Genomic DNA, 27,767 nt, shown 5'->3' with positions numbered 1-27,767 from the left:
TAAAAGTATTCAACATTGAAAATAATTAATAGAACGAAATTTTGAAATCCTTTTAGCTACTAAATTATTCTAGTAAATCTTTCAATGATATTGGTCGATGATAATGTGCTATTGTAATTTTCACTTGCACTTATTATGCTTGTTTTCAGATACAAAGAAAGGATGCATTATATCCGAAATATCGTTCAGGATACACCGTACGATCCGGTAGAGAATCTCGCTTGGTGGACGGAGTACGTGATACGAACGAAAGGCGCCCCTCATCTTCGCAGTAGTCTAGCTTTTCAGCCTTGGTATCAACGTTACGATATGGACATTGTAGCGTTCTTAACGATCGCAATTTTCTTGATCGCTTCTACTACCTTTTATTTAAATGCCAAGATTGTCGTCTACATTTATAAGAAAATCAAATCAACTGAAAAGCAAAAGATAAGCTAAGTATTTATGGTACAGTTAATCAAATAGAAGTATTTATGGCACAATTCAGTCCAAGTGATAAATGCGTTTAACATCTCATTTCAACGCATGAATTTTATTTAGTTTCGTTAAGGAAATGATCATCCCGCGTTTTATAATTAGCGAGTTACTCTGGTTACAAGACTAACGATTCTGGCACGGAGAAACTTGCAAATAAAAGAAAGATTTGATTAATATTAAAATATCATTTATACATTGTTGATCTCATGATTGAGATTTTTTGTCAAAGCGTCCAGTTTATTCCAAATTATTATCAATCGATGATAACATTGCTTTTCACTTGGTAGCGCAAGGAGAAATTACGTTGAAACCATAGGTATGTCAAAGTATGGAGTATCAAAGTATCGATATCCATAAAAATCGAAGGCGTTATGTAGTTATTCGAAATAAATTCTTTATATTATTGTACACCTTTATATTGAGTAGCAAACATTTCTGTTACGCACAAATATACCGCACGTTTTATTATGTATGAAATTTTAACTATTACTATGAATTTGTAATAAATATCATAATTTTTATACCAACAAGTGATTCTTTCCATAATTTATCCAAGCTAATTATTAATTATTATTGTCACCCTTTACTTCCTACCAAATAATTGGGCTACTTATCCTTATAATTATTCTTATCAGACCTTTCATTTAGTGACAAATGATCTTCGTCAAGCACTTTATTTTACTGGCAAATACTTGCCAGTTTGTCGTTCAGATGGCTAATAATCTTTGATGTTATATCTCTCTAGCCTGCTATTTCGAACAGTTTCTCTTATAGTAACAAAAGATATGTACCTGAAAAGAATTTTGTAGTATTATTACAAGTATTTAGCAAAGCTTCGCACGGTTTATATTCACATGATATCTTCACATCCTATTCATAGAACATTGATAATGTATCGTTATAAAAAATATAGAAGCAAAATTCCACTCCCTAATTAAAATATTGCTCATAATTAATTTTTGCGTATTAAAATTAATATGTATAGAAATATTCTCAAAAAGTGGAGCTATCCGTTATGTTCGGTTATGAGCGTTTATGATAAAAATTCTTTTTTCTTTTTTTTATTTGCGTTTATTTTACGATCAATTCTCGTTAGAGAATTTTAAGTAACTTTATCTAGCGTGGTACTATGACATGGTTAATAATTGTTTATAGTATGTTTGATTCTATTTGAATCTCGTGCTTAGGTCTAAGGTGTAATGTCTTTTTAGTCTGCGGATCTGTTCCGACGTGTCGAGTAGTTGAGTAATTAGAAGGTTTTGGTGGTTGTTAACTCTCGTGCTGTGTCTATTGCTGAATTTGGATAATTCTTCTTTGACTGTGGGTATCTCGAGGTCGTGATGTATCGTTTCGTTGGTGACGTACCAAGGTGCGTCTATTAGGGATCTTAAGGTTTTCGATTGGAATCGTTAGAGAATTTCTATGTTGGAATTACTTGCTGTTCCCCATAGTTGGATTCCATAGGTCCAAACAGGTTTTAATATGGCCTTGTATAGTGTAATTTTACTTTGCGTGTTTAAGTTGGAACGTCGGCCGATGAGCCAGTAGAATTTTTTAAATTTTGCTTCGAGTTGTTTGGTTTTATCTAAGATACGTTGTTTCCATGTCAATCTTCTGTCCAGAATCATGCCCAGATATCTGACTGACTCTTTATCTGGAATAGGTATGTTGTTTATCGTCACCTGTGGCCAAGTTTGTTTTCGTAGCGTGAAAGTTACGTGACTGGTTTTGTTTTCGTTGACTTTGTAACGCCATTTGTGGAACCACTCTTCCATAGAGTCGAGACCTCGCTGAAGAGTAGACGAGGCAATTGTCGGGTCTGAGTGCGAAGCTAATAAGGCTGTATCGTCGGCAAATGTCGCTATAGTTATATCTGTCGAAGTTGGTAAGTCTGCAGTGTATCTAGATGTTGAACAGCAGAGATCCGAGGACACTGCCTTGGGGTATGCCAGCTTCTATTGGAAATGTTGAGATTATAGCGTCTAAGTGTTTTACCGTGAATTGTCTATTGGTTAGGTAGGATTTTAGGATAGAGTAGTAGGTGTGTGGTAAGGTTTTCTTTAGTTTGAACTATGCCATACTTTGTCGAATGCCTGTTGAACGTCTAGAAATACCACAGTGCAATATTTTTTATTTTCTAAGTCTTACGTGATTTTGTGAGTTATACGATGAATTTACTCTATCGTAGAATGTTGCTTTCGGAAACCGAATTGCTGATCTGGCAGTGATCTTAGATCCTCTAAGAGTGGAGGGAGTCGTATCATTAGCATCTTCTCGAATAGTTTGGACAAGGTGGGCAGAAGACTAATTGGGCGATTGCCGGTTTCATATATTGGTTTTCCAGGTTTGGGAATGAGAGTAATCAATGATATTTTCCAGGGCATGGGATAGTATTGAAGGCGGAGAATTGCATTAAAAATGGAAGTGATGATCATAATACTTTTTATGGGAAGCTTCTTAATGGCTTTGATACTTATCAGATCATGCCCCGATGCTTTTTTAGGATTTTGGCGTCGGATTAATCTATGACTTCTAGCGATGAGAAAGGCTCGATAGGAGGAGACATCTGGAAGGGAGAGTGCAGGTATTCGGTTATTTCATCTGGAGTAATGGGGGAATTTGGTTTGAAGACGTTAGTTAGATGACTGGCAAACAAGTTAGCTTTTTGAATAGGGATACGAACCCATCCACCTTGCGGACAGCGAATTGGAGGGATCGTTAGCGGAGGATGAGAGAGTTTCCTGGATGCCTTCCATAGTGAGTAGTTAGAGTCAGCTGTGGAAGATAGGTTGGCAAGGTATTTTTGAAAACAGTCGTTTCTATAGTTTCTAAGGGTTTTGGTGAGTTTTCTTGTTGCATTGTTTAGCTTGCGCTTGTCGTCGGGTGTTCTATGGCTCTGCCATATTCTTCTAAGTCTGCGTTTTTCTACGACTTTTTTAAATATGTGGTGGGGATATTCGTGTTTATTGTCGAAGCTCTTCATAGGTGTGGTAGAACGGATTGCGTTTACTATGCTAGTGTTTAGGTATTCGGCGGCTGCTTCTGTATCTTCGTTTGTTTTTAAGCGAATTGAGGCTGATGTTGTATCATTGAAGATTTCCCTAAAGAGTTGTCAGTTGATGAGTTGGTTACGAATAAAGCCATTAGGTAGATTTTCAATAATCGTTGAGTTAATTATTGCTATTACGGGTGAATGATCCGAAGAGAGTTCTATAGAAGATTTGATTTGGACATATCTTGGCGAGATGTTTTTGGTTATGAAAAAGTTTAATAAGTCAGGTAGTTTGTTATTGTCAGTGGGCCAGTAAGTGGGTTCGTTCGTACTGAGGTAATTAAGTCTGTCGGTGTTTATACTGTTCAGTAGATTTTTACCTCTTGCTGTAATAAGTCTGCTGCCCCATTGGGTATTTTTGGCGTTGTAATCTCCTCCTGCTATGAATCTATTGCCGTGGTCTTCGAGGAAGTTATCGAAGTCCTTTTTAGAGATAGAGTGTCTAGGAGGATAGTATACTGCTGACGTGGTGATTGGACCATGCCAATCTTCTATTGCTACGTTTGTGGCTTGGAGGTAGTCTTTCTGAAATGATGGAAGCTCATAATGTTTTATGCTGGTTTTTATGATAATTCCGGTGCCGCCGTGGGCTTTTCCGCTGGGATGCTGGGTATGATAGAAGTTATAACCATTTATTTTTAGGTAATTTTTATCGGTGAAGTGGGTTTCAGATATGAACATTACGTCAATTTGTTGTTGTTTTAAGAGGAATATTAGTTCGTATTTGTGCTGAGCTGGACCGTTGGCATTCCAAAGAGCTATGTGTAATGGTGTTATTTTACGTCGCAGTGTAGTTTGCTCACAAGGAGTGTAAGCAGTGATAGCAAGCTTTTAAATTGCTCTGATTGTTGTTCGATTAATTTTTCGAGCCTATCGTGATTATTCGTGCTTTGTGGACTGGGAACTAGGACTGGAATATTTTGGGAATGTTCATTATCGGTCTGCTTTGTACTCCTTGAACTAGCTGAGCATAGGAGATTGAAAGAGTAGATAGTTTTTGTGGGCTGAGTGTTGGAATCATGAGGTCCTTTACTCTGGGTTTGGGGTACTTGTTGTTATATAGGGTTTTGTAGGCTGAGCAGCCTTTGTAGTTCGCAGGGTGGTCTCCTCGACAGGGGATACATTTCGCAAAAGTTTCTGTTGATTTAGTGCATTGCTCTGTAAAATGAGGACCTGCACATTTGACGCAGCAGTAATTGTGGTTGCAATATTTTTGCGCGTGGCCGTATCTCTGGAACCTTTTACACTGAACTATCCTTTTTTTTTTTTTTTTTTTTTTTTGTAAAAGGTGGTTCGAATTTTATTATCGAGTTCATTAATCGGTTGATATTATATGTTCCTTTCTTGTTTGGCTTTTGCTTTAAATCAACAAAAAATAAAGATAGTGGGTTTTTTGTGATTCTGTGTCTTATATTGCTGATAATGGTAACTTCATGGCCAAGATTTTGGAGTTCGTATTTCAGTTCGTCTAAGTTAACAGCGTGGTGAATGTTGCGTAGTACCACTCGAAAAGGTGTTTCTTGTTTTAGTTGATAAGTGTGGAATTTAGCGTTCTGACTAAACGTGATTGTCTTTTATTTTTAGTTGGTAATCTTCTTTGTTGATGTCTTTCTCGATGAACCTGATCATTGTTTGGATATCAATGACGTCATCGATGAGGATTGGTGGGGGCGGAGGAGTCTTTTGCTGTTGTTGGCTTGGTGGTGTTTATATTACGTCCATAGTGTCGTGTGTGGATTCTACTAGTTCGAATCTGTTGTATGTGGAGATATTTATGTTTTTGTTGGGTGAGTCTGGCGTTCGTTTTTTGTTACCGTTTGTATGGTTTGGAACGTGGGATAGTTTGTCCTTTTACCACGGAGGAAGGAGAATAAAGCGGTTATAGCTTTGTTCGAGCAAGCTAGTTCCCGATGTTTGAGCTATCTTAGAGCTAGTTAATTAAAATAGAAATAACTAGTCGAGAGGCTATGATTCGAATTGGAGATTAGAAGAGTCTGATTGTTCACTGTTGAGTTTAGAAGCACTTGAATTATTTTGATTTCACTACACTTTCGACGGAGGGGCGTCACTTGTACTGTAACTGCACTCGGTACTAGACACACACTGTGTTCACGCTTCCGCAGTCGGCGGCTGAATGAATACTGTTTGGAAATAGTCACACATATATTCGTATTATCGATTGTAAACGATACTTTACAAATCCCTTAACTTCTCCGTTTTATCGTTAAATACAAACAGAAATTTTACAAAGGGTGAACCATGCATTAAATTGTATCTGACATGAAATACTGGCAAATATATCGTATAATATATAATATACTACATAAATATACTATAAAAGCCCGCAAATGAATAATCACTGATGATATCTATATGATATGATTCATACGATGCAGTAAGATATACGCCGAAACAATATATCCATGGCGCACACACGCATTGCCATTACACAATACTTAACAGTGGTATAGGACGGTAATTCAGCGATAACGGATATAATTTTAAATTCGCAACATATACCGATATCGTATCATCATTACATAGGTTATGTAAATTGGAGACGTCCTCTTTAGTAGACCCATAACCGCGACCTGCTTCTATTCGTCCCGACGCGAGGAATATGAAGTATCACCAGTCTAGTCTGTTTTTCGTTCTGTGCGTCTTGTACATTGCGAAGACGGAATGTTACAAGATTCTAGCCATCGTTGCCTCGCCATCCTACAGCCATCAAATACCATACCGACGATTATGGCTGGAACTACACAAACGGGGTCACGAAGTTGTGCTGGTCACAGCGAATCCTATACCAAATATCAAATCACCGAATTTTACGCAAATCGATATTAGCCAATCTTACGGAATCACAAAGAGTTTAGATTATGTTGAAATGCGATTTGAGGGAAAAAGCTGGTTGCATCTTGTGGAAGAAGAAATGTTGCCTAAAATCGGAGCTGTTGCGGAAACGGTGCTCAATTCTACAGAACTACGGAAGCTGTATGCTCCAGAGAGCAATGCAACGTTCGATGTCTACATGACGGAATTCCTCTTCGCGCCCGCAACTTACGCATTCGCACATCGATTCAATGTTCCTATGATAGGTATGATTTTAACAATTATATTGATATTTATTAGCTTTGTTACCTTTATTTCGTTCTGAAAATCAGGAATATATAGGGTGAAGCTCGTAGCACGTGCACTCAAATACTTTTCGACGTAGAATGATGCGAAGAATTGACATATAGCTTTATATGTGTTATACGCATATTCCTACAAAAGAACGAATCATGTCAAATCATGTTTTCGAAACTATCCAAGTTCTATTTGAAATATTTTTAATTGAAATTGAACTGGATTTGATTACATGGTAATAGTTTTAATGAAAAATCATGCATTAAGAGTATAATAAAAAGAAAGTGCAGTACAAAACGAGTATCATTCGAATGATTAGGAGCGTTATTGTATGCAACCTACCATTTGAATCGTACTTGGCATATACACATATAGATTTTCTATGACAGCATGAGAAGCTAGTAATAGAAGAAGTAGAAAAAACATACTTCTAAATGGTTGAAACCTCAAAGACACGTTCGCAATATTAAGCGTTGTCCATTTAAGAGCTGAACGCCAGAGCGACACTGGGATAGCATCGAACTATTCGCAACTGTGACTCATTTTGCACAAGAACCAAACGTACTAGAAAAGAACTGGTTGCATTAGTATCGTGACCTACTCGATGAGCAGGAAGATGATAGAAAAATGAAGAGAAGGTACTGGGTACATAAAAGGTTGAAATCAAGAAAGAACAAAAGTGAATTTCACACACTACAGATATAAACAGCGAATTAGCTAACGAATAAAAATACCATCAATTCTTGCCAATCTCAACGACCCAATGTTACATACTAGTTAGAAAAATAAAAAAATGTTATAAGGAAATACAAAATTTATAGGAGCGATAACGCTCATAGAAAAACTGGCAGACTGCTTAACGTAAATGCAAGACCATATAATTTTATATACAATATTTATAATTATATATAAAAAAAATTAAATGTATAAAATTAAATCAACTGAACTAACTGTAAAAATTGAAACCACTTGAATTAATAGTTTGAGAAGTTGAAATAATCAGACTACGTACATAAAACATTGTAATTATTCTCAAGGTGGTAAGGAGGAATTTAGAATGTTGTGCTCTTATCGTTAAGTGCTTGAATGGATGAATTTCGATAAGAATACATGTAAATGAGGTGGACATATCGATGGCTATTTAATGTAATTCGGATGTGTTGTTACGAAGGCGACGGCCTTCCTCCGTACACGCTACATATTTATAGAAAATCTTATTTTAACTTGTTAACAGTGTCATCCCTTACCAAAAAATTTCTTTAATTGTGAACTCAAAATTTAACGATGAAAAGAAATCTATTTCAATTACGTCAGTTTCAGCGCGTGTACATGTATGAGATAATTCAGTTATAACTAAAATGAAACTACATGCAAAAAATAAAGGATATCTAAATAGGGAAACTACAATATTATTAGTGAATTATTTACTTTTTCCGGCTAATAAATTAGCGTGCAACAAATCAATTTCTTTATTTGCAGATTTCCTATATAACACGTGATCCTGTTTCTATTAAAAATCAAGCATGTCATATGTTCTACACATAGTTAGAAAAAATAAAATTATCCTACTTGAAATTAACATTTCTTTATCAATTTTTAATGTAGTCATTATAGAAATGTTTAAATAAGCATTGATTAGATTAATAGATTAAGATCAATCATCAGTATATTTTGCATGACCGCAGGGTTAAGTTCATTTGGGTTGATTGCCATTAACGAACACGCTCTTGGTGGATTCGTTCTGCCTTCTCACGAATACACGTGGGAAATGGAAGACAACACGGGTACGAATCTACCGTTCTTGAAGAGACTGCGCAATTTCGTCAACATGTGGCATAACGTATACTACTACTACTATAAGATCTTTCCTCACCAACAGAAAGTGGCCGAGAAATATTTTGGGCCTCTACCACCAATGCTAGACGTATTAAAGAACGTTAGCTTGATTTTCGTCAATCAGGCCGACGTTATGACACCGGCTCGACCGAAACTTGCGAACGTAATCACGTTTACATCCTCCCACATAGAAAAGAAGCCGAAACCTCTGCCTAAGGTAAGTTCTATACAGTAACACAAAATTTACGTGTATATTAAATAAGGATTTCTCTAGCACAAATACAATTTTATTACATGTATGTTAAATAAACTAATAAATTGTACAGGAACGGTAACAGCAAAACAGTAGTATGAAACGATATGATGAATTGGGTAAGATGCATTAGGAGCATCAAGATTTTCTTACTAGTGTTAAAGTTTTTTACTTGTTAATTAACTCATAAATTCTTCTAAATCAGTATTCAAAGATTCCCCAAAAATAACAGAACTAGCTTCCTCTTAGTTATTATTTTTTATATAAAATTTACTCTTTTACAAACACGTGTCTTTCATCAGGATGATCTATTTTGTCACAGGACTTACAAGTATTTTTGGATGGCGCCACAAATGGGTTCATCTACTTTAGTCTTGGTAGTAACGCAAGAAGTGCAAGTTTACCAGTGGAGATCCGACGCGTGTTCTGCGACGTGTTCGCCAAGTTGCCTTATAAAGTTGTCTGGAAATTCGAGGAAGATTTGCCCGGGAAACCCGATAATGTTTACATTGGAAAATGGCTCCCACAACAAACTATTCTCGGTATGATTTCATTTTCTACGAAATATTTATACATCGCAGACACAATTCTTTGATGAAAAAAGGTTTTACTAATCGTACCAATCCGCAGCTCATCCGAACATTAAATTGTTCATTTATCAAGGAGGTCTGCAGAGCAGCGAAGAGACCGTTCACTACGGGGTACCAGTTCTTGGCTTCGCAATTTTCGGCGATCAAGGTTATCAAGTAGCCAGAATGGAAGCTTTGGGTATTGGAAAAATTTTGGAAATTACAACCCTTAAGAAGGATGAACTTGAAAATGCTATTACAGAGCTTATAACTAACAAAGGGTGAGTATAAACTACCTTCCTGTTATAATTGTGCTATTTTTAAGAGTTTAACACTAGAACTACCTAATCTGTGAAAATGACGGACGAGTTTCAGAATATTCGTTTTTGCAATCACACGACCCTTTTGGAGAAGATTTGTTTGGATCCCATCTAATCAGAATTTTTGAAATAAAATTTTCTGTGTCCCAATGTATTATTACTATAAGTTGGTCGACATTGTAGATTCATCTGAATAAAGAAAGGAAAGCAATCAAGTCATTTTCATATCGAAAGGTATTCAAAATGGAAAAAGAATTAATAGAACGGTGTTTTTAAATCCTTTTAGCTATTAGATTATTCTAGTAAATCTTTCAATGATATTGGTCGATGATAATGTACTATGTGATGTGATTTTCGGTTGAACTTAGTATGCTTGTTTTCAGATACAAAGAAAGGATGCTTTACGTCCGAAATGTCGTTCAGGATACACCGTACGATCCGGTGGAGAATCTCGTTTGGTGGACGGAGTACGTGGTACGCACGAAAGGCGCCCCTCATCTTCGCAGTACTCTAGCAGTTCAGCCTTGGTATCAACGTTGCGATATGGATATTGTAGCGTTCTTAACGATCACAATTTTCTTGATCGTTTCTACTACCTTTTATTTAATTGCCAAGATTGTCGTCTATGTGCATAAGAAAATCAAATTAACTGAAAAGCAAAAGATAAGTTAAGCATTTATGACGTAATTAATTAAAGAGAAGTATTTATGACACAATTCAATCCAAGTGACGCAAGCGTTTAGCATCTCATTTCAACGAATGAATTTCTTCTAGATTCGTTAAGAAAATGATTATCCCGCGTTTCATAACTGGTCAATTACTAGTCACAAGACAAACGATTCTTGCACGGAAAAACATTCAAATGTAAGAAAAATTTGATTAACATTAAAATCTCATTTGTACATTGTTGATTTCATCATTGAGATTTTTTGAGGAATCGTCGAGTTTACTGTAAATTGTTATCATCGATTAGGAGAAATTACATTGAAAACATAGGTATGTCGAAGTAAAGTATTGATATTACATATGTCTGTTGCGTTCTTGAAGCTATTTCGTTTGTTTCCGAATTTATTGTTTTTAACTGTAGCGCGTCTTCTGATATTAGGAACGAAAACGAAATACTGTAAACCTTATGTTAGAAGGGATCAATCAGTATTGTTGGCAATATCTTAATCACATGATCAAATAACCCTTGTCATTCGCGAGCATGTTGCAATTTAGCCAATAAAAGTCTCCGCACCCTACTGCGTTAAGCGAAGCAAAATGTAGTCGATGACTGATATTGTAATTTTAAAAAATGGAAGGCATCATGTAGTTGTTCGAAGTAAATCCGTTGTAATTGATACAAAATTATGTAGAAAAATCGTAACATCAAAGATAAATAGAATAATAATGAAAGTATATCTATTTAAGAAAACAATAATCTTTAGAAACCCTATTACACTTTTTATTTTTATAGCAGTATTCTAACACTATACGTGCGAATTACAGGCTTTAACGTAGTGTTATGTGCATAGAGATAAAAAAGAGATGTTACGTAAGCGCATATCGCTTTAGGCTTTGTTAGAAAATTATAATAAAAGTACAAAATATAGAATTAAATTTATTACTCCACGACGTTCTTGTGTCATTGTAGTTCCTGTGATACATTTTGTCGCACGTTTTTCGGTTAAGGAACTCTTGTTAATTATCCCTTTCATCAATTTTGGGAATTCCAGTTACGAAAACCGTAAAAGAGACAAGCATTCTTCGTTGAAGAAAGTTCGCGACATTTCCAGATCAAATTTGACAATTCATTATTGCACTACAGTTTTCAAATCTCGAATGGTAATCCTGATCTCACAGATAGATAAAAATGTATGATCTATTTCTGCTTTAATTTATATCACGTCTTTATAATGAGTATATCTTATAGCAAACATTTCTGTTACGCACAAATATACTGCACGTTTTATTATATATGAAATTTTTACAATTGCTATGAATTTCTAATAAATATCATAATTTTTATACCAGCAAGTGATACTTGCCATAATTTATCCAAGCTAATTATTAATTATTATAGTAATCCTTTACCTCGTACCAAATAATCAGGCTACTTATCCTTATAATTATTCTTATCAGACCTTTCATTTGGTGACAAATGATGTTTGTCAAGCATTTTATTTTACTAGCAAATACTTGTCAGCTTGTCGTCCAGATGACAAATAATCTTTGATGTTGTATTTATCTAGCTTGCTAATTCAAACAATTTCTCTTATAGTAACAAAAGATATGTACTGGAAAAGAATTTTGTAGTTGTTACAAGTGTTTAGCAAAGCTTCGCACGATTTATATTCACACGATATGTTCATATCCTATTCATAAAACATTGATAAAGTATCGTTATGAGAAATATAGAAGCAAAATTCCAATCACTAATTAAAATATTGTTCATATTTAATTTTTACGTATTAAAATTAATATGTATAGGAATATTCTCCGAAAGAAAAGCGATCCGTTATGTTCACTTGTGGGCGTTGATGATAAAATTGAACGTGCATTAAAGCCTGTTGCATATGAAGCTTTGCATTTGGATTTAGAACAACGCTATAACAGTAGTTTGCGTTGTCAATCTAACAACGTAACCTGGTAATAGAATACAGCAGTAAATTTCTAATAAACTTTCTCATGATGTCTTTTATTTGTTGATTTTATCCTTTTATGTAACAAGTGATTTCTGCCATTGCCACTTGATCTACATAATGATATTAAATACTAGAATAGGAATGTGTTATATAATTCCAACATATTGGCGCAAAGTTACATTACATCACATTGTGATAAAGATTCTATACATGCAATTGATATTTTATCTCGCTATTATATATACAATATACAAGTATTTTTACGTATACGTTCTCATATACGTTCTCAAGTTTCTGAATCGTGTTAAAGTTTTTATACAAAAAGCGAGCAAGAAATGGCGGTGGATATAGGCAGCAAAATGCTTACATTTCTTACGATTACTTCTGGATATAGTCATATATATATATTCGTATTATCGATTGTAAACGATACATTACAAATCCCTTAACTTCTGCGTTTTATCATTATAAACAAACGTAAATTTTACAAATGGTGAACCATACATTAAATTGTTTCCGACATGAAATATTGACAAATATATCGTATAATATATAATATACTGAATAAATATACTATAAAAAAGCGCAATTAAATAATCACTGCTGGTTTCTATACGATATGATTCATATGAAACAGTAAGATATACATGAAAGCAACATGTCCGTCGCGCACACATACATTGCCATTAGACACAATACTTAACAGTAAAGGTGGTATGGTGCAGTAATTCAGCGATAACTGAAACGATTTTAAAATACCGATATCGTATCACTATTACGTAGATTATGTAAAATGACGATAACTTGGAGACTTCCTTTTTAGCAGACGCATCAGCGCGACCTGCTTCTATTCGTCTCGACACGAGCAATATGAAGCATCACCTTTGTAGTCTGTCGTTCGTTCTGTGCGTCTTGTACATCGCGAAGCAGTCCGAATGTTACAAGATTCTAGCCACAATTCCGTCACCGGCCTACAGTCATCAAGTACCCTATCGACGATTATGGCTGGAACTACACAAACGGGGTCACGAAGTTGTGCTAGTCACGTCGGATCCTATACCAAATATCAAATCACCGAATTTTACGCAAATCGATATTAGCCAATCTTACGGAATCATGAAAGCTCTCGATGTAGTTCAAATACGATTTGACGGAAAAAGCTGGTTGCAAGCCGTGGAACAATATGTGTTGCCTGTGGTCGAAGGCTTTGCGGAAATGGTGCTCAATTCCACAGAACTGCGGAAGCTGTACGCTCCAGAGAGCAACACAACGTTCGATGTCTACATGACAGAATTCCTCTTCGCGCCCGCCACTTACGCATTGGCACATCGATTTAATGTTCCCATAATAGGTATGACTTTAACAATCATATTTATATTTATTAGCTTTGTTACTTTTATTTCGATCTGAAAATCGGGATTATATAGTGTGAAGCACGTAGCACGTACAGTTTAGTATTTTTCGACGTTGAGTATTCAGAAGAATCGGCATGTGTAAAAATAGCTCCAACCAAGCTTCATATGTCTTCTATGCATGCTCGTACAAGAGAACTAATAATATCGAATCATGTTTTCGAAACCATGCAATTTCTACCTAGGACATTCTTTATTGAGACTGAACTGTTTTTGGTTACACGGTAATAATTTTAATCAAAAAAATCATGCATTAAGAGTATAATAGAAATAAAGTACAGTACAAAACGAGTATCATTCGAATGATTACGGGCGTTATTGTATGCAACCTACCATTTGAATTTGACTTGGCATATACACATATAGATTATCTGTGACAGAATGAGGAGCTAGTAATAGGAGACGTTGAAAAAACATACTTCTAAACGGTTGAAACCTCAAAGACACGTTCGTAATATTAAGCGTTGTCCATTTAAGAGCTGAACGTCAGAGCGTCACCGGGACAGTATCGATCTATTCACAACTTTGACTGATGTTGCACTATAACCGAAATTTACTAAAAATGAAATGGTTACAATAGTATCGTGACCTACTCGATGAGCAGGAAGATGATAGAAAAAATAAGAGCAGGTACTGGGTACATAAAATCTTGAAATCGAGAAGGAACGAAAGTGAATTTCACAAACTACAGATGTAAACAGCGAATTAGCTAACGAATAAATATACCATCAATTCTTGCCAATCTCAACGACTCAATGTTAGATACCAGTTAGAAAAATAAAATAATGTTATACGGAAACGAAATACAAAATTTATAGGAGCGATAACGCTCATAGGGAAACTAACAGAGGATTTAACGTGAATGCAGGACCAAAAATTTCATATACAATATTTATAATTACATATAAAGAAAATTAAATGTATAAAATTAAATCAACTGAACTAATTGTAAAAATTGAAATCATTTGAATTAATTGTTTGATAAGTGGAAATAATTAGACTACGTAAGTCAAGCATTTTAGTTATTCTCAAAGTGATAAGGAGGAATACGTATGTTGTGGTGTTTTTGTCAAGTGCTTCACTGATTGTATTTCGATAAGAATACATGTAAATGAGGTGGATATATCGGTGGATATTTTATGCAACTCAGACGTTGCGTTGCTACGAAAGTGACGGCCTTCCTCCGTACACGCTTCCTATTTATAGAAAATCTTATTTTAACTTGTTAACCGTGTCATCCTTTACCCAAAAATGTCTTCAATTGTGAACTCAACATTGAATAGTGAAAAGAAATCTATTTGAATTACGTCAGTTTCAGTGCTTGTACATGTATGATACAATATAGTTTTAACAAAAATAAAACTACATGCAAAATATAAAGGATATGTAAATAGGGAAACTATAATATTATTAGTGAATTATTTATTTTTTCCGGCTAATAAATTAGATTCGTAACAGTTTGGATAGCAAAATTTCTTTATTTGTAGATTTCCTATATTTTAACACGTGATTCTGTTTCTATTAAAAATCAGGCATGTCATATGTTCTACGCATAGTTAGAAGAAATAAAATTATCCTACTTGAAATTAACATTTCTTTATCAATTTTTAATTTGGTCATTATACAAATAATTAGATAAGCATTGATTAGATTAATAGATTAAGATCAATCATCATTATATTTTGCATGACCGCAGGATTAAGTTCATTTGGCTTGATTGCCATTAACGAACACGCTCTTGGTGGATTCGTTCTGCCTTCTCACGAGTACACGTGGGAAATGGAAGGCAACACGGGTACAAATCTGCCGTTCTTGAAGAGACTGCGCAATTTCGTTAACATGTGGCATAACGTATACTACTACTACTATGTGATCTTTCCTCACCAACAGAAAGTGGCCGAGAAATATTTGGGGCCTCTACCACCAATGATAGACATATTAAAGAACGTTAGCTTGCTTTTCGTCAATCAGGCCGACGTTATGACACCGGCTCGACCGAAACTTGCGAACGTAATCACGTTTACGTCCTCCCACATAGAAAAGAAGCCGAAACCTCTGCCTAAGGTAAGTTTTATACAGTAACATAAAATGATTTATTTATTAAATATGGATTTATCTGGCACAAATAGCATTTTATTACTTTTCTGTTTAGTAAAATCATAAATTATAGTATGGGTGATAGCAATATTAAGTTTGAGTCTGAATGATAACTTGAGTAAATTGCAGAAGCGGTCCCACTTCTGCTAGAATTATGGAATGATTTTTAACTGTTAATTATGTTACAAATTTTTCTAAACAAGCATTACAAAGCCCCTGAACAATAATATCATTAATTTCTTTTTAGTTATTATTTTTGATGAAGCATAATTTTTACACATTTTTACGCAAACGTATCTCTCGATGAGAATGTTTTATTTTTTTTGGTCACAGGACTTACAAGCATTTCTGGATGACGCCACAAATGGATTCATCTACTTTAGTCTTGGTAGTAACGCAAGAAGTGCAAGTTTACCACTGGAGATTCAACGCGTGTTCTGCGACGTGTTCGCCAAGTTACCTTATAGAGTTGTCTGGAAATTCGAGGAGGATTTGCCCGGGAAACCTGATAATCTTTACATAGGAAAATGGCTACCACAACAAACCATTCTCGGTATGATCTTATTCTCAATAAAATATTTATACATCGCAGATACTATTCCTCGATGAAAAATGATATAAAGAATCATATTAACCCGCAGCTCATCCGAACATTAAGCTGTTCATTTATCAAGGAGGCCTGCAGAGTAGCGAGGAGACCATCCACTTCGGAGTACCAGTTCTTGGTTTCCCAACTTGGGCCGATCAATATTATCAAGTAGCCAGGATGGAAGCTCTGGGTATTGGAAAATATTTGGAAATTACAACCCTTAAGAAGAATGAACTTGAAAATGCTATTACAGAGCTTATAACTAACATAAAGTAAGTATAAACTGACTTCCTGTTATAATTGTGCTATTTTTGAGAGTTTAATACTAGAACTACCAAGTCTGCGGATATGACAGACGGGTTTCGGAATATTGGTGTTACGACCGTTCCCGGAGAGATGCGATCGCGAGAAAGCACGTCAACGGAGTCGTAAATTCCCGTTACGATTAGACAATCGACGCCACGAACTGATCGATCCCCTCATTTCTGTTACGATAATAGGGGTGGTTTGATTGAGGTTACACTGAGTTAACACGTATATAATGACTTTTATTCCAGCAGCTTTGTAAAGATGGACAGTTACACTGGTGCGTCGGTACAAGTTAAGTAAGAGCCCCGTTACACACGTGTTGACTATTCTAGCGATGTATAAGAAGTTTGACTTAAGAGCAGAAGAACCCGTTACAGACTTCTAGACTGTTCTAACGATGAAGAACAACTTAGACTTCAGGGTAGAACCCGTTACAGACTTGTTGACTGTTCTAACGACGAGGAAAAACTGAAGAGAGTGACGATGCTGTGTCCGAGGAAAGCTGGTGATGGGTGTTTCTAGCACAGGGGACCATCGGATTTGTTAATGACATTTTTGGTCGGGAATGTGAGGGCAGCAGACATTGTTTCTGATTGGCTAATAAGACGGTTGGTGGACTAGGGAGGATCTTAGCCGCCCTCGATAGAAAGTTGATAGTAGGATGCATCGTACGCGAGAAAAACTAACTTTCCCGTGTTTTCCCGTAGTAAACCATAAACCTTAGAAAACGCTCCAATAAAAAGATCTTTGTTCGATCTAAAGAACTTTAGCTAAAATTTCCAAGATTTATGGTCGATCCTTAGGATTCTTGAGAGTACGCAATAAAGATGTGAGGACATCTGGCTGCCACCCTGCCCGCGGTGTGTGGCCTGGATTAGGTAGAGTGTCCGCCGACGTAACAATTGGCTTTCTTAATTACACGAGGCATGCGGGTTCTTCAGGAAAAATTTATTTGTCTTCTATTCATATGGAAATATACACAATAATATTGTATACCTATCTTATTACATCGATTTTCGAAACCACTTTAATGATAATTATTGCTGCGCGGTATTTATGTGTTACTCAATTGCCTTTCCGACTGATCAGAATTTTTGGAATAAAGTATTCTGTGTTCTATAGTGTTATTACTATAAGTTGGTCGAGATTGTAGATTTATCTGAATAAAGAAAGGGAAGCAATCAAGTAATTTGAAAATGTAATTGAAAAGTATTCAAAATTGAAAAAGAATTAATAGAACGAAATTTTGAAATCCTTTTAGCTACTAAATTATTCTAGTAAATCTTTCAATGATATTGGTCGATGATAATGTGCTATTGTAATTTTCACTTGCACTTATTATGCTTGTTTTCAGATACAAAGAAAGGATGCATTATATCCGAAATATCGTTCAGGATACACCGTACGATCCGGTAGAGAATCTCGCTTGGTGGACGGAGTACGTGATACGAACGAAAGGCGCCCCTCATCTTCGCAGTAGTCTAGCTTTTCAGCCTTGGTATCAACGTTACGATATGGACATTGTAGCGTTCTTAACGATCACAATTTTCTTGATCGCTTCTACTACCTTTTATTTAAATGCCAAGATTGTCATCTACATTTATAAGAAAATCAAATCAACTGAAAAGCAAAAGATAAGCTAAGTACCAGGTATGTAAATATGAAACCGGAATTTTTGTATAGAAAATACACGTTTATTGTATGAAAATGATTAAAAATATTTTATTCGAAGTATTGCCCATCGCTAACTATACATTTTTCCAACCTGTCTGGCAATTGGTGGATGCCACGCTAAAAAAACTGTCGCTCTTTTGAGGCAAACCAGTCATCGAACCATTTTCGTACATTTTCGTAAGAAGTGAAGTGCTGATCAGAAAGTGCGTGTCCCATCGATGCGGATAAATAGTAATCGGACGGAGCCAAGTCTGGTGAGTAAGCCGCGTGCGAAAGTATTTCCCATCTGAACGCTTCAATCGTTTCCTTGGCCGGTTTTGCTGTATGTGATGGTGCATTATCACGAAGCAAAATTACTTTGCGTTGCCTTTTTTGATATTCTGGTCGTTTTTCACGCAAAGCTTGATTCAAATCGATCGTTTGTTGTCGGTAGCGCTCAGTATTAACGGTTTCGTCAGGTTTTAACAGCTCATAATAGATCATACCCTTCTGATCCCACCAAACACAGAGCATCGTCTTCCGCCCATAGCGATTTGGTCCTGTAATCGATGTCGGTGGTTCGCCTGGAGCTACCCACGATCTTTTACGCTTAGGATTCTCAAAATATATCCACTTTTCATCGCCAGTCACAATTCGATGGAGAAATGACTTTCTTTTGTATCTGGCGAGCAGCATTTCGTAAGTGGTTTTTCGGTTTTCCTGCTGTCTTTCGTTCGGTTCATGTGGAACCCATTTTCCCACCTTCTGGATCTTTCCCATGGCTTTCAAACGTATGGAGACGGCTTCTCGTGTCACGTTTAATCGATCAGCGAGTTGTTGTTGCGTTTGAGCGTCATCCTCGTCCTCTGTCTTGAAACTTTTTCGGTGGTCTTCCACGTTCTTCGTTCCTCGCGTCAAAATTGCCACTTCTGAATTTTTTAAACCACTCAAAGCACTGTGATTTACCAAGAGCATGCTCACCGTAAGCTTCGACAAGCATTCGATGCGATTCTGCAGCAGTTTTCTTCAAATGGTAACAGAAGATCAATGCTGTCCGCAAATCGTAGTTTCCAGGCACAAAATTCGACATGTTCAACGCTATTACAAACTATGCTGTTGTACGAAACTTGTATTGTTCTGAGTTGAAAATGTTTGTGAGATGTCAACAAAGACTTTTGGCATCAATGACGCAGCTTAGTGATAACTACATTATCAGCTAGGGCCATCTATAAGCAAATTCCGGTTTCATACTTACAGACCTGATATTTATGGTACAGTTAATCAAATAGAAGTATTTATGGCACAATTCAGTCCAAGTGACGCAAGCGTTTAACATCTCATTTCAACGAATGAATTTTATCTTGTTTCGTTAAGGAAATGATCATACCGCGTTTTAGAATTGGCCAGTTACTAGTCACAAGACTAACGATTCTTGCACGGAAAAACATTCAAATGTAAGAAAGATTTGATTAACATTAAAATCTCATTTGTACTTTGGTGATTTCATGATTGAGATTTTTTGAGGAATCGTCGAGTTTACTGTAAATTGTTATCATCGATTAGGAGAAATTACATTGAAAACATAGGTATGTCGAAGTAAAGTATTGATATTACATATGTCTGTTGCGTTCTTGAAGTTATTTCGTTTGTTTCCGAATTTATTGTTTTTAACTGTAGCGCGTCTTCTGATATTAGGAACGAAAACGAAATACTTTAAACCTTATGTTACAAGGGATCAATCAGTATTGTTGGCAATATGTTAATCACATGATCAAATAGCCCTTGTCATTCGCGAGCATGTTGCAATTTAGCCAATAAAAGTCTCCGCACCCTGCTGCGTTAAGCGAAGGAAATTGTTATCGATGATTGATATTGTAATTTTAAAAAATCGAAGGCATCATGTAGTTATTCGAAGTAAATCCGTTGTAATTGATACAAAATTATGTAGAAAAATCGTAACGTCAAAGGTAAATAGAATAATAATGAAAGTATATCTATTTAAGAAAACAATAATCTTTAGAAACCCTATTACACTTTTTATTTCTATCGCAGTATTCGAACACTTTACGTGCGAATTACAGGCTTTAACGTAGTGTTATGTACATAGAGATAAAAAAGAGATGTTACGTAGGCGCATATCGCTTTAGGCTTTGTTAGAAAATTATAATAAAAGTACAATATATAGAATTAAATTTATTACTCCACGACGTTCTTGTGTCATTTGAGTTCCTGTGTATATTTTGTCGCACGTTTTTCTGTTAAAGAACTTTTGTTAATTATCCCTTTCATCAATTTTGGGAATTCCAGTTACGAAAACCGTAAAAGAGACAAGCATTCTTCGTTGAAGAAAGTTCGCGACATTTCCAGATCAGATTTGACAATTCATTATTACAGTAAAGTTTTGAAAATCACGAGTGGTAAAATTGTTCACACAGATAGATCAAAATATCTGATCTATTTCTGCTTCATTTTATAACATATGTTATAGTAAACATTTCTGTTACGCACAAATATACTGCACGTTTTATTATATATGAAATTTTTACAATTGCTATGAATTTCTAATAAATGTAATAATTTTTATACCAGCAAGTGATACTTGCCATAATTTATCCAAGCTAATTAGTAATTATTATAGTAGTCCTTTACCTCCTACCAAATAATCAGGCTACTTATCCTTATAATTATTCTTATCAGACCTTTCATTTGGTGACAAATGATGTTTGTCAAGCATTTTATTTTACTGGCAAATACTTGTCAGCTTGTCGTCCAGATGACAAATAATCTTTGATGTTGTATTTATCTAGCTTGCTAATTCAAACAATTTCTCTTATAGTAACAAAAGATATGTACTTGAAAAGAATTTTGTAGTATTGTTACAAGTATTTAGCAAAGCTTCGCACGATTTATATTCACACGATATGGTCATATCCTATTCATAAAACATTGATAAAGTATCGTTATGAGAAATATAGAAGCAAAATTCCAATCACTAATTAAAATATTGTTCATATTTAATTTTTACGTATTAAAATTAATATGTATAGGAATATTCTTCGAAAGAGAAGCGATCCGTTATGTTCACTTATGAGCGTTGATGATAAAAGTGAACGTGCATTAAAGCCTGTTGCATATGAAGCTTTGTATTTGGATTTAGAACAACGCTATAACAGTAGTTTGCGTTGTCAAACTAACAGCGTAACCTGGTAATAGAATACAGCTGTATATTTCTAATAAACTTTCTCATGATGTCTATTATTTGTTGATTTTATCCTTTTATGTAACAAGTGATTTCTGCCTTTGTCACTTGATCTACATAATGGTATTAAATACTAAAATACGAATGTGTTATATAATTCCAACATATTGGCACAAAGTTAGATTACATCACATTGCGATAAAGATTCTATATATGTTTTTGATATTTTATATCGCTACTGCGCATGTATCGTATACAAGTATTTTTTATCGTCATGTGTATTATACGTTCTCATGTTTTTGAACCGTATTCTACTTTTTATACGAAAAGTGAGCTAGAAATGGCAGAGGCTACAGGCAACAAAATGATTACGTTTCTTACGATTATTTTTGGAAATAGTCATATATATTCGTATTATCGATTGTAAACGATACTTTACAAATCCCTTAACTTCTACGTTTTATCATTATATACAAACGTAAATTTTACGTATGGTGAGCCATGCATTAAATTGTTCTCGACATGAAATATTGACAAATATATCGTATAATATATAATATATTGAAAAAATATATTGTAAAGAAGCTCAATGAAATAATCACTGCTGGTATCTATATGATTTGATTCATATGAAACAGTAAGATATACGCCAAAATAACATGTCCATCGCGCACACATACATTGCCATTACACACAATACTTAACAGCAAGGGTGGTATGGGGCGATAATTCAGAGATAACGGAAACTATTTTATAATAACAACATATACCGACATCGTATTATCATTAGATGGGTTGAGTAAAATGACGATAAGTTGGAGACGTCCTTTTTATTAGACCCATAATCGCGATCTGCTTCCATTCGTCTCGACACGAGCAATATGAAGCACCACCTCTGTAATCTGTTGTTCGTTCTGTGCGTCTTGTACATCGCGAAGCTGTCCGAATGTTACAAGATTCTAGCCATCGTCCCGACACCATCTTACAGTCATCAAATACCGTACCAACGATTATGGCTGGAACTACACAAACGAGGTCACGAAGTTGTGCTAGTCACGTCGGATCCTATACCAAATATCAAATCACCGAATTTTACGCAAATCGATATTAGCCAATCTTACGGAGTCACAAAGTGTGTAGATTTCGTTCAAATGCGATTTGAGGGAAGACACTGGTTCGACATTGTGGAAGAAAAATTATTGCATATATTCGAAGTTTTTGTGGAAACGGTGTTGAATTCTGCAGAATTACGGAAGCTGTATACTCCAGAGAGCAACGCAACGTTCGATGTCTACTTGACGGAATTCCTCTTCGCACCCGCCACTTACGCATTCGCACATCGATTTAATGTTCCTATAATAGGTATGACTTTAACAATCATATTCATATTTATTAGCTTTGTTACTTTTATTTCGTTCTGAAAATCGGGATTATATAGTGTGAAGCACGCAGCACGTACAGTTTCATATTTTTCGACGTTGACTATTCAGAAGAATCGACATGTGTAAAAATAGCTCCAACCGAGCTTCATATGTCTTGTATGCATGCTCGTACAAATGAACTAATAATATCGAATCATGTTTCCGAAACCATGCAAGTTCTACCTAGGACATTCTTTATTGAGATTGAACTGTTTTTGGTTACACGGTAATAATTTTAATAAAAAAATCATGCATTAAGAGTATAATAGAAATAAAGTACAGTACAAAACGAGTATCATTCGAATGATTACGAGCGTTATTGTATGCAACCTAACATTTGTACTGCACTTGAAATATACACATATAGATTTTCTATGAGAGCATAAGGAGCTAGTAATAGAACACGTTGAAAAAACATGCTTGTAAACGTTTGAAACCTCAAACACACGTTCGCAATATTAAGCGTTGTCCATTTAGGAGCTCAACGCCATAGCGACACTGGGACAGCATCGACCTATTCGCAACTCATTTTGCACAAGAACCGAAATTTACTAAACGAGAAATGGTTACAATAGTATCGTGACCTACTCGATGAGCAGGAAGATGATAGAAAAAGGAAGAGAAGGTACTGGGTACATAAAGGCTTGAAATCGAGACGGAACAAAAGTGAATTTCACAAACTGCAGATATAAACAGCGAATTAGCTAACGAATAAAAATACCATCAATTCTTGCCAATCCCAACGACCCAATGTTAGATACTAGTTAGAAAAATAAAATAATGTTATACGGAAACGAAATACAAAATTTATAGGAGCGATAACGCCCATAGAAAAACTGGCAGACTGGTTAACGTAAATGCGAGACCATACAATTTTATATACAACATTTCTAATTATATATAAAAAAAATTAAATGCATAAAATTAAATCAACTGAACTGTAAAGATTGAAATCAATTGAATTAATAGGTTGCGAAATTGAAATAATTAGACTACGTAAGTAAAACGTTTTCGTTATTCTTAAGGTGATAAGGAGGAATATCGATGTTGTGCTCTTGTCGTTAAATGCTTAAGTGGATGTATTTCGATAAGAATGCATGTAAATGAGGTGGACATATCGATGGCTGTTCAATGCAATTCAGATGTGTTGCTACGAAGGCGGCGACCTGCCGCGGTACACGCCTCATGTTTATAAAAAATCTCATTTTATCTTGTTAATCGTGTCATCTTTTAGCCAAAAATTTCTTTAATTGTGAACTCAAAATTTAACGATGAAAAGAAATCTGTTTCAATTACGTCAGTTTCAGTGCTTGTACATGTATGATACAATTTAGATTTAACAAAAATGAAATTACATGCAAAAAATAAAGGATATATAAATAGGAAAAATACAGTATTATTAGTAAATGATTTATTTTTTCCGGCTAATGAATTAGCGTGCAATAAATTAATCATATTCGTAACAGTTTGGATAGCATAAATCCTTTATTTATACATATATATTTTAATACGTGGATCCATTTATATTAAAAATCAAACTTATCATGTACTCTACACATAGAAAAAATAAAATTATCTTACTTGAAATTAACATCCCTTTATAAATTTTTAATTTAATCATTATAGAAATGTTTAAATATGCATTGATTGGATTAATACATTACGATCAACCCTCATTACATTTTGCATGACCGTAGGGTTAAGTTCATTAGGAATAACTAGCGTTAACGAATACGCTCTTGGTGGATTGGTTCTCCCTTCTCACGAGTACTCGTGGGAAATGGAAGACAACACGGGTACGAATTTACCGTTCTTGAAGAGACTGCGCAATTTCGTCAACATGTGGCATAACGTATACTACACCTATCAGGAGTTCATTCCACAGCAACAGAAATTAGCCGAGAAATATTTTGGGCCACTACCACCAATGCTAGACGTATTAAAGAACGTTAGCTTGCTTTTCATCAATCAGGCCGACGTTATGACAGCGGCTCGACCGAAACTTGCGAACGTAATCACGTTTACATCCTCCCACATAGACAAAACGCCGAAACCTCTGCCTAAGGTAGGAATTAAACAATAACAAAAAATGATTTATTCATTTATTAAATATGGATTTATCTGGCACAAATACATTTTATTACTTCTACGTTTAGTAGAATCATAAAGTATAGGAAAGGTTATAGCAAAATTGTAGTTTGAGACTGAATGATATCTTGGATAAATTGCGTGAGGGGTCCCACTTCTTCTAGAATTGTCGATGATTTTTAACTGTTAATTAAGTTATACATTTTGCTAAACTAGCATTACAAAGCCCCTGAATAATAATAACACTAATTTCTATTTAGTTATAATTTTTAATGTAAACTCTACTCTCCTTTACACACACGTGTCTTTCAATGAGAATGTTGCTTTTTTGTCACAGGACTTACACGCATTTCTGAATGACACCACAAATGGATTCATTTACTTTAGTCTTGGTAGTAACGCAAGAAGTGCAAGTTTACCACTGGAGATTCAACGCGTGTTCTGCGACGTGTTCGCCAAGTTGCCTTATAAAGTAATCTGGAAATACGAGGAGATTTTGCCCGGGAAACCTGATAATGTTTACATCGGAAAATGGCTACCACAACAAACCATTCTCGGTATGATCTTATTCTCAATAAAATATTTACACATCGCAGATATTATTCCTCGATGAAGAACGATCTAACGAATCATATTAATTCGCAGCTCACCCAAACATCAAATTGTACATTTATCAAGGAGGTCTGCAGAGCAGCGAAGAGGCCGTCCACTACGGAGTACCAGTTCTAGGTTTCGCGATTTTCGGCGATCAATTTTATCAAGTAGCCAGAATGGAAGCTCTGGGTATTGGAAAATGTTTGGAAATTACAACCCTTAAGAAGGACGAACTTGAAAATGCTATTACAGAGCTTATAACTAACAAACAGTAAGTATAAACTGACTTCCTGTTATAATTGTGCTATTTTTAAGAGTTTAACACTAGAACTACCTAATCTGTGAAAATGACGGACGAGTTTCAGAATATTCGTTTTTGTAATCACACGATACTTTTGGAAAAATTTGTTTGGATCCCATCTAATCAGAATTTTTGAAATAAAATTTTCTGTATCCCAAAGTATTATTACTATAAGTTGGTCGACATTGTAGGATTCATCCGAATAAAGAAAAGAAAGCAATCAAGTCATTTTCATATCGAAAAGTATTCAAAATTGAAAAAGAATTAGTGGAATGAAATTTTTAAATCCTTTTCGCAATGAGATTATTTTAGAAAATCTTTCAATGATATTAGTCGATGATAATGTATTATTGTAATTTTCGGTTGAACTTAGTATGCTTCTTTTCAGGTACAAAGAAAGGATACTTTACATCCGAAATGTCGTTCAGGATACACCGTACGATCAGGTGGAGAATCTCGCTTGGTGGACGGAGTACGTGGTACGCACGAAAGGCGCTCCTCATCTTCGCAGTAGTCTAGCTTTTCAGCCTTGGTATCAACGTTGCGATATGGACATTGTAGCGTTCTTAACGATCACAAGTTTCTTGATCGTTTTTACTACCTTTCGTTTAATTGCCAAGATTGTCGTCTACATTTATAAGAAAATCAAATTAACTGAAAAGCAAAAGATAAGCTAAGTATTTATGGTACAGTTAATCAAATAGAAGTATTTATGGCACAATTCAGTCCAAATGACGCAAGCGGTTAACATCTCATTTCAACGCATGAATTTTATCTAGTTTCGTTAAGGAAATGATCATCCCGCCTTCTATAATTGGCGAGTTGCCCTCATCACAAGACTAACGATTCTGGCACGAAAAATCTTTCAAATATCAAAAAAAGGGTTCGAATAAAATTGAAATCCAATTTATTCATTGTTAATCTCTTGATTGAGATTTTTTTGACGAAGCGTCAAGTTTATTCTAAATTATTATCAATCGATGATATCATCGCTTTTCACTCGGTGAATGAAATAGCGCAAGGAAAAATTACATTGAAGCCATAGGCATGTCAAAGTGTGGACTGTCAAAGTATTTACATATATATTTATACATCCGTCTGTTGCATTCCTGAAGTTGTTTCGTTTGTTTCCAAATTTATTGTTTTTAACTGTAACGCGTCTTCTGTATTCGAGAACGAAAACGAATTGCTTTAAACGTTATATTAGAAGGAAACAATCAGTATCGCTGGCAATATGTTCAATCATGCGATTATCAGATAGTCCCTGTTTTTCGCAAAGGTGTCCCAGGTTATCCAATAAAAGTGTCCACATAATGTTCCGTTGAACGTCCAAAACGTCGATGGTAATTGATATTAGAATTTTTAAAAATCGACGACGTTGTGTAATTATTCGAAATAGACTCTTTAGATTATAATACATCTTTATAGTAAACATATTTTATAGTAAACATTTCTGTTACGCACAGATATCCAGCACGTTTTATTCTATACGAAATTTTAATAAATCTCACATATTTCTAATCAATATCACAATTCTAATACCCGCAACTCATCCTTGCCATCATTTTCCTTACGAGTAATTATTGTAATATCCCTTTATTTGAAAAAAATTAAGCTTTGTCATTGCTTTTATCCCATGAACAAATAATCCTTATCAGAACTTCTACTTGATGGAAAATTCACCTTTGTCAAGCAGTTTATTTTAGCGAAGAATACTTGTCGGCTTGTCGTTCGGATGGCAAATATTCTTTGATGTATTATATGTATTATATATTATATGATGTAATATTCTCCCTTGCCTGCTATTCCGAACAATTTCTCTTATAGTAACAAAGGATATT

The 27,767-nt window shown here is 35.1% G+C and overlaps 3 protein-coding genes and 1 long non-coding RNA gene across 4 annotated transcripts in view; 3 read left to right on the top strand and 1 right to left on the bottom strand.

Moving 5' to 3' along the window:
- LOC139986429 (uncharacterized) overlaps positions 1 to 27,767 on the top strand; it is a 62,838-nt gene that overhangs the window by 9,266 nt on the left and 25,805 nt on the right. The window contains exons 7-8 of the mRNA XM_072001755.1: positions 24,641 to 25,008; positions 25,369 to 25,588. Of these exons, the coding sequence (XP_071857856.1) occupies positions 24,641 to 25,008; positions 25,369 to 25,588 (588 nt within the window). The remainder of the gene's footprint in view (positions 1 to 24,640; positions 25,009 to 25,368; positions 25,589 to 27,767) is intronic.
- On the bottom strand, positions 1,142 to 6,082 carry LOC139985633 (uncharacterized). Its single transcript, XR_011799459.1, has 2 exons — positions 6,050 to 6,082; positions 1,142 to 1,268 (listed from the first exon to the last, which is right to left on the bottom strand). It is a non-coding gene; the product is annotated as an uncharacterized lncRNA (long non-coding RNA).
- LOC139998472 (UDP-glycosyltransferase UGT5-like) lies at positions 6,119 to 10,444 on the top strand. The gene is made up of 5 exons (XM_072023040.1): positions 6,119 to 6,627; positions 8,344 to 8,711; positions 9,070 to 9,289; positions 9,378 to 9,597; positions 10,020 to 10,444. Exons 1-5 carry the CDS (start codon positions 6,150 to 6,152, stop codon positions 10,306 to 10,308), a joined length of 1,575 nt encoding a protein of 524 aa, XP_071879141.1. The 5' UTR covers positions 6,119 to 6,149; the 3' UTR covers positions 10,309 to 10,444.
- LOC139998462 (UDP-glycosyltransferase UGT5-like) lies at positions 13,085 to 18,313 on the top strand. The gene is made up of 5 exons (XM_072023021.1): positions 13,085 to 13,614; positions 15,372 to 15,739; positions 16,106 to 16,325; positions 16,414 to 16,633; positions 18,025 to 18,313. The coding sequence occupies exons 1-5, from the start codon at positions 13,134 to 13,136 to the stop codon at positions 18,311 to 18,313; spliced, it is 1,578 nt and encodes a 525-aa protein (XP_071879122.1). The 5' UTR covers positions 13,085 to 13,133.

The sequence above is a fragment of the Bombus fervidus genome, chromosome 1 (assembly GCF_041682495.2).
Source record: "Bombus fervidus isolate BK054 chromosome 1, iyBomFerv1, whole genome shotgun sequence".
Taxonomy (NCBI): Eukaryota; Metazoa; Arthropoda; class Insecta; order Hymenoptera; family Apidae; genus Bombus; species Bombus fervidus.
This window is presented reverse-complemented; position numbering and strand designations above follow the sequence as displayed.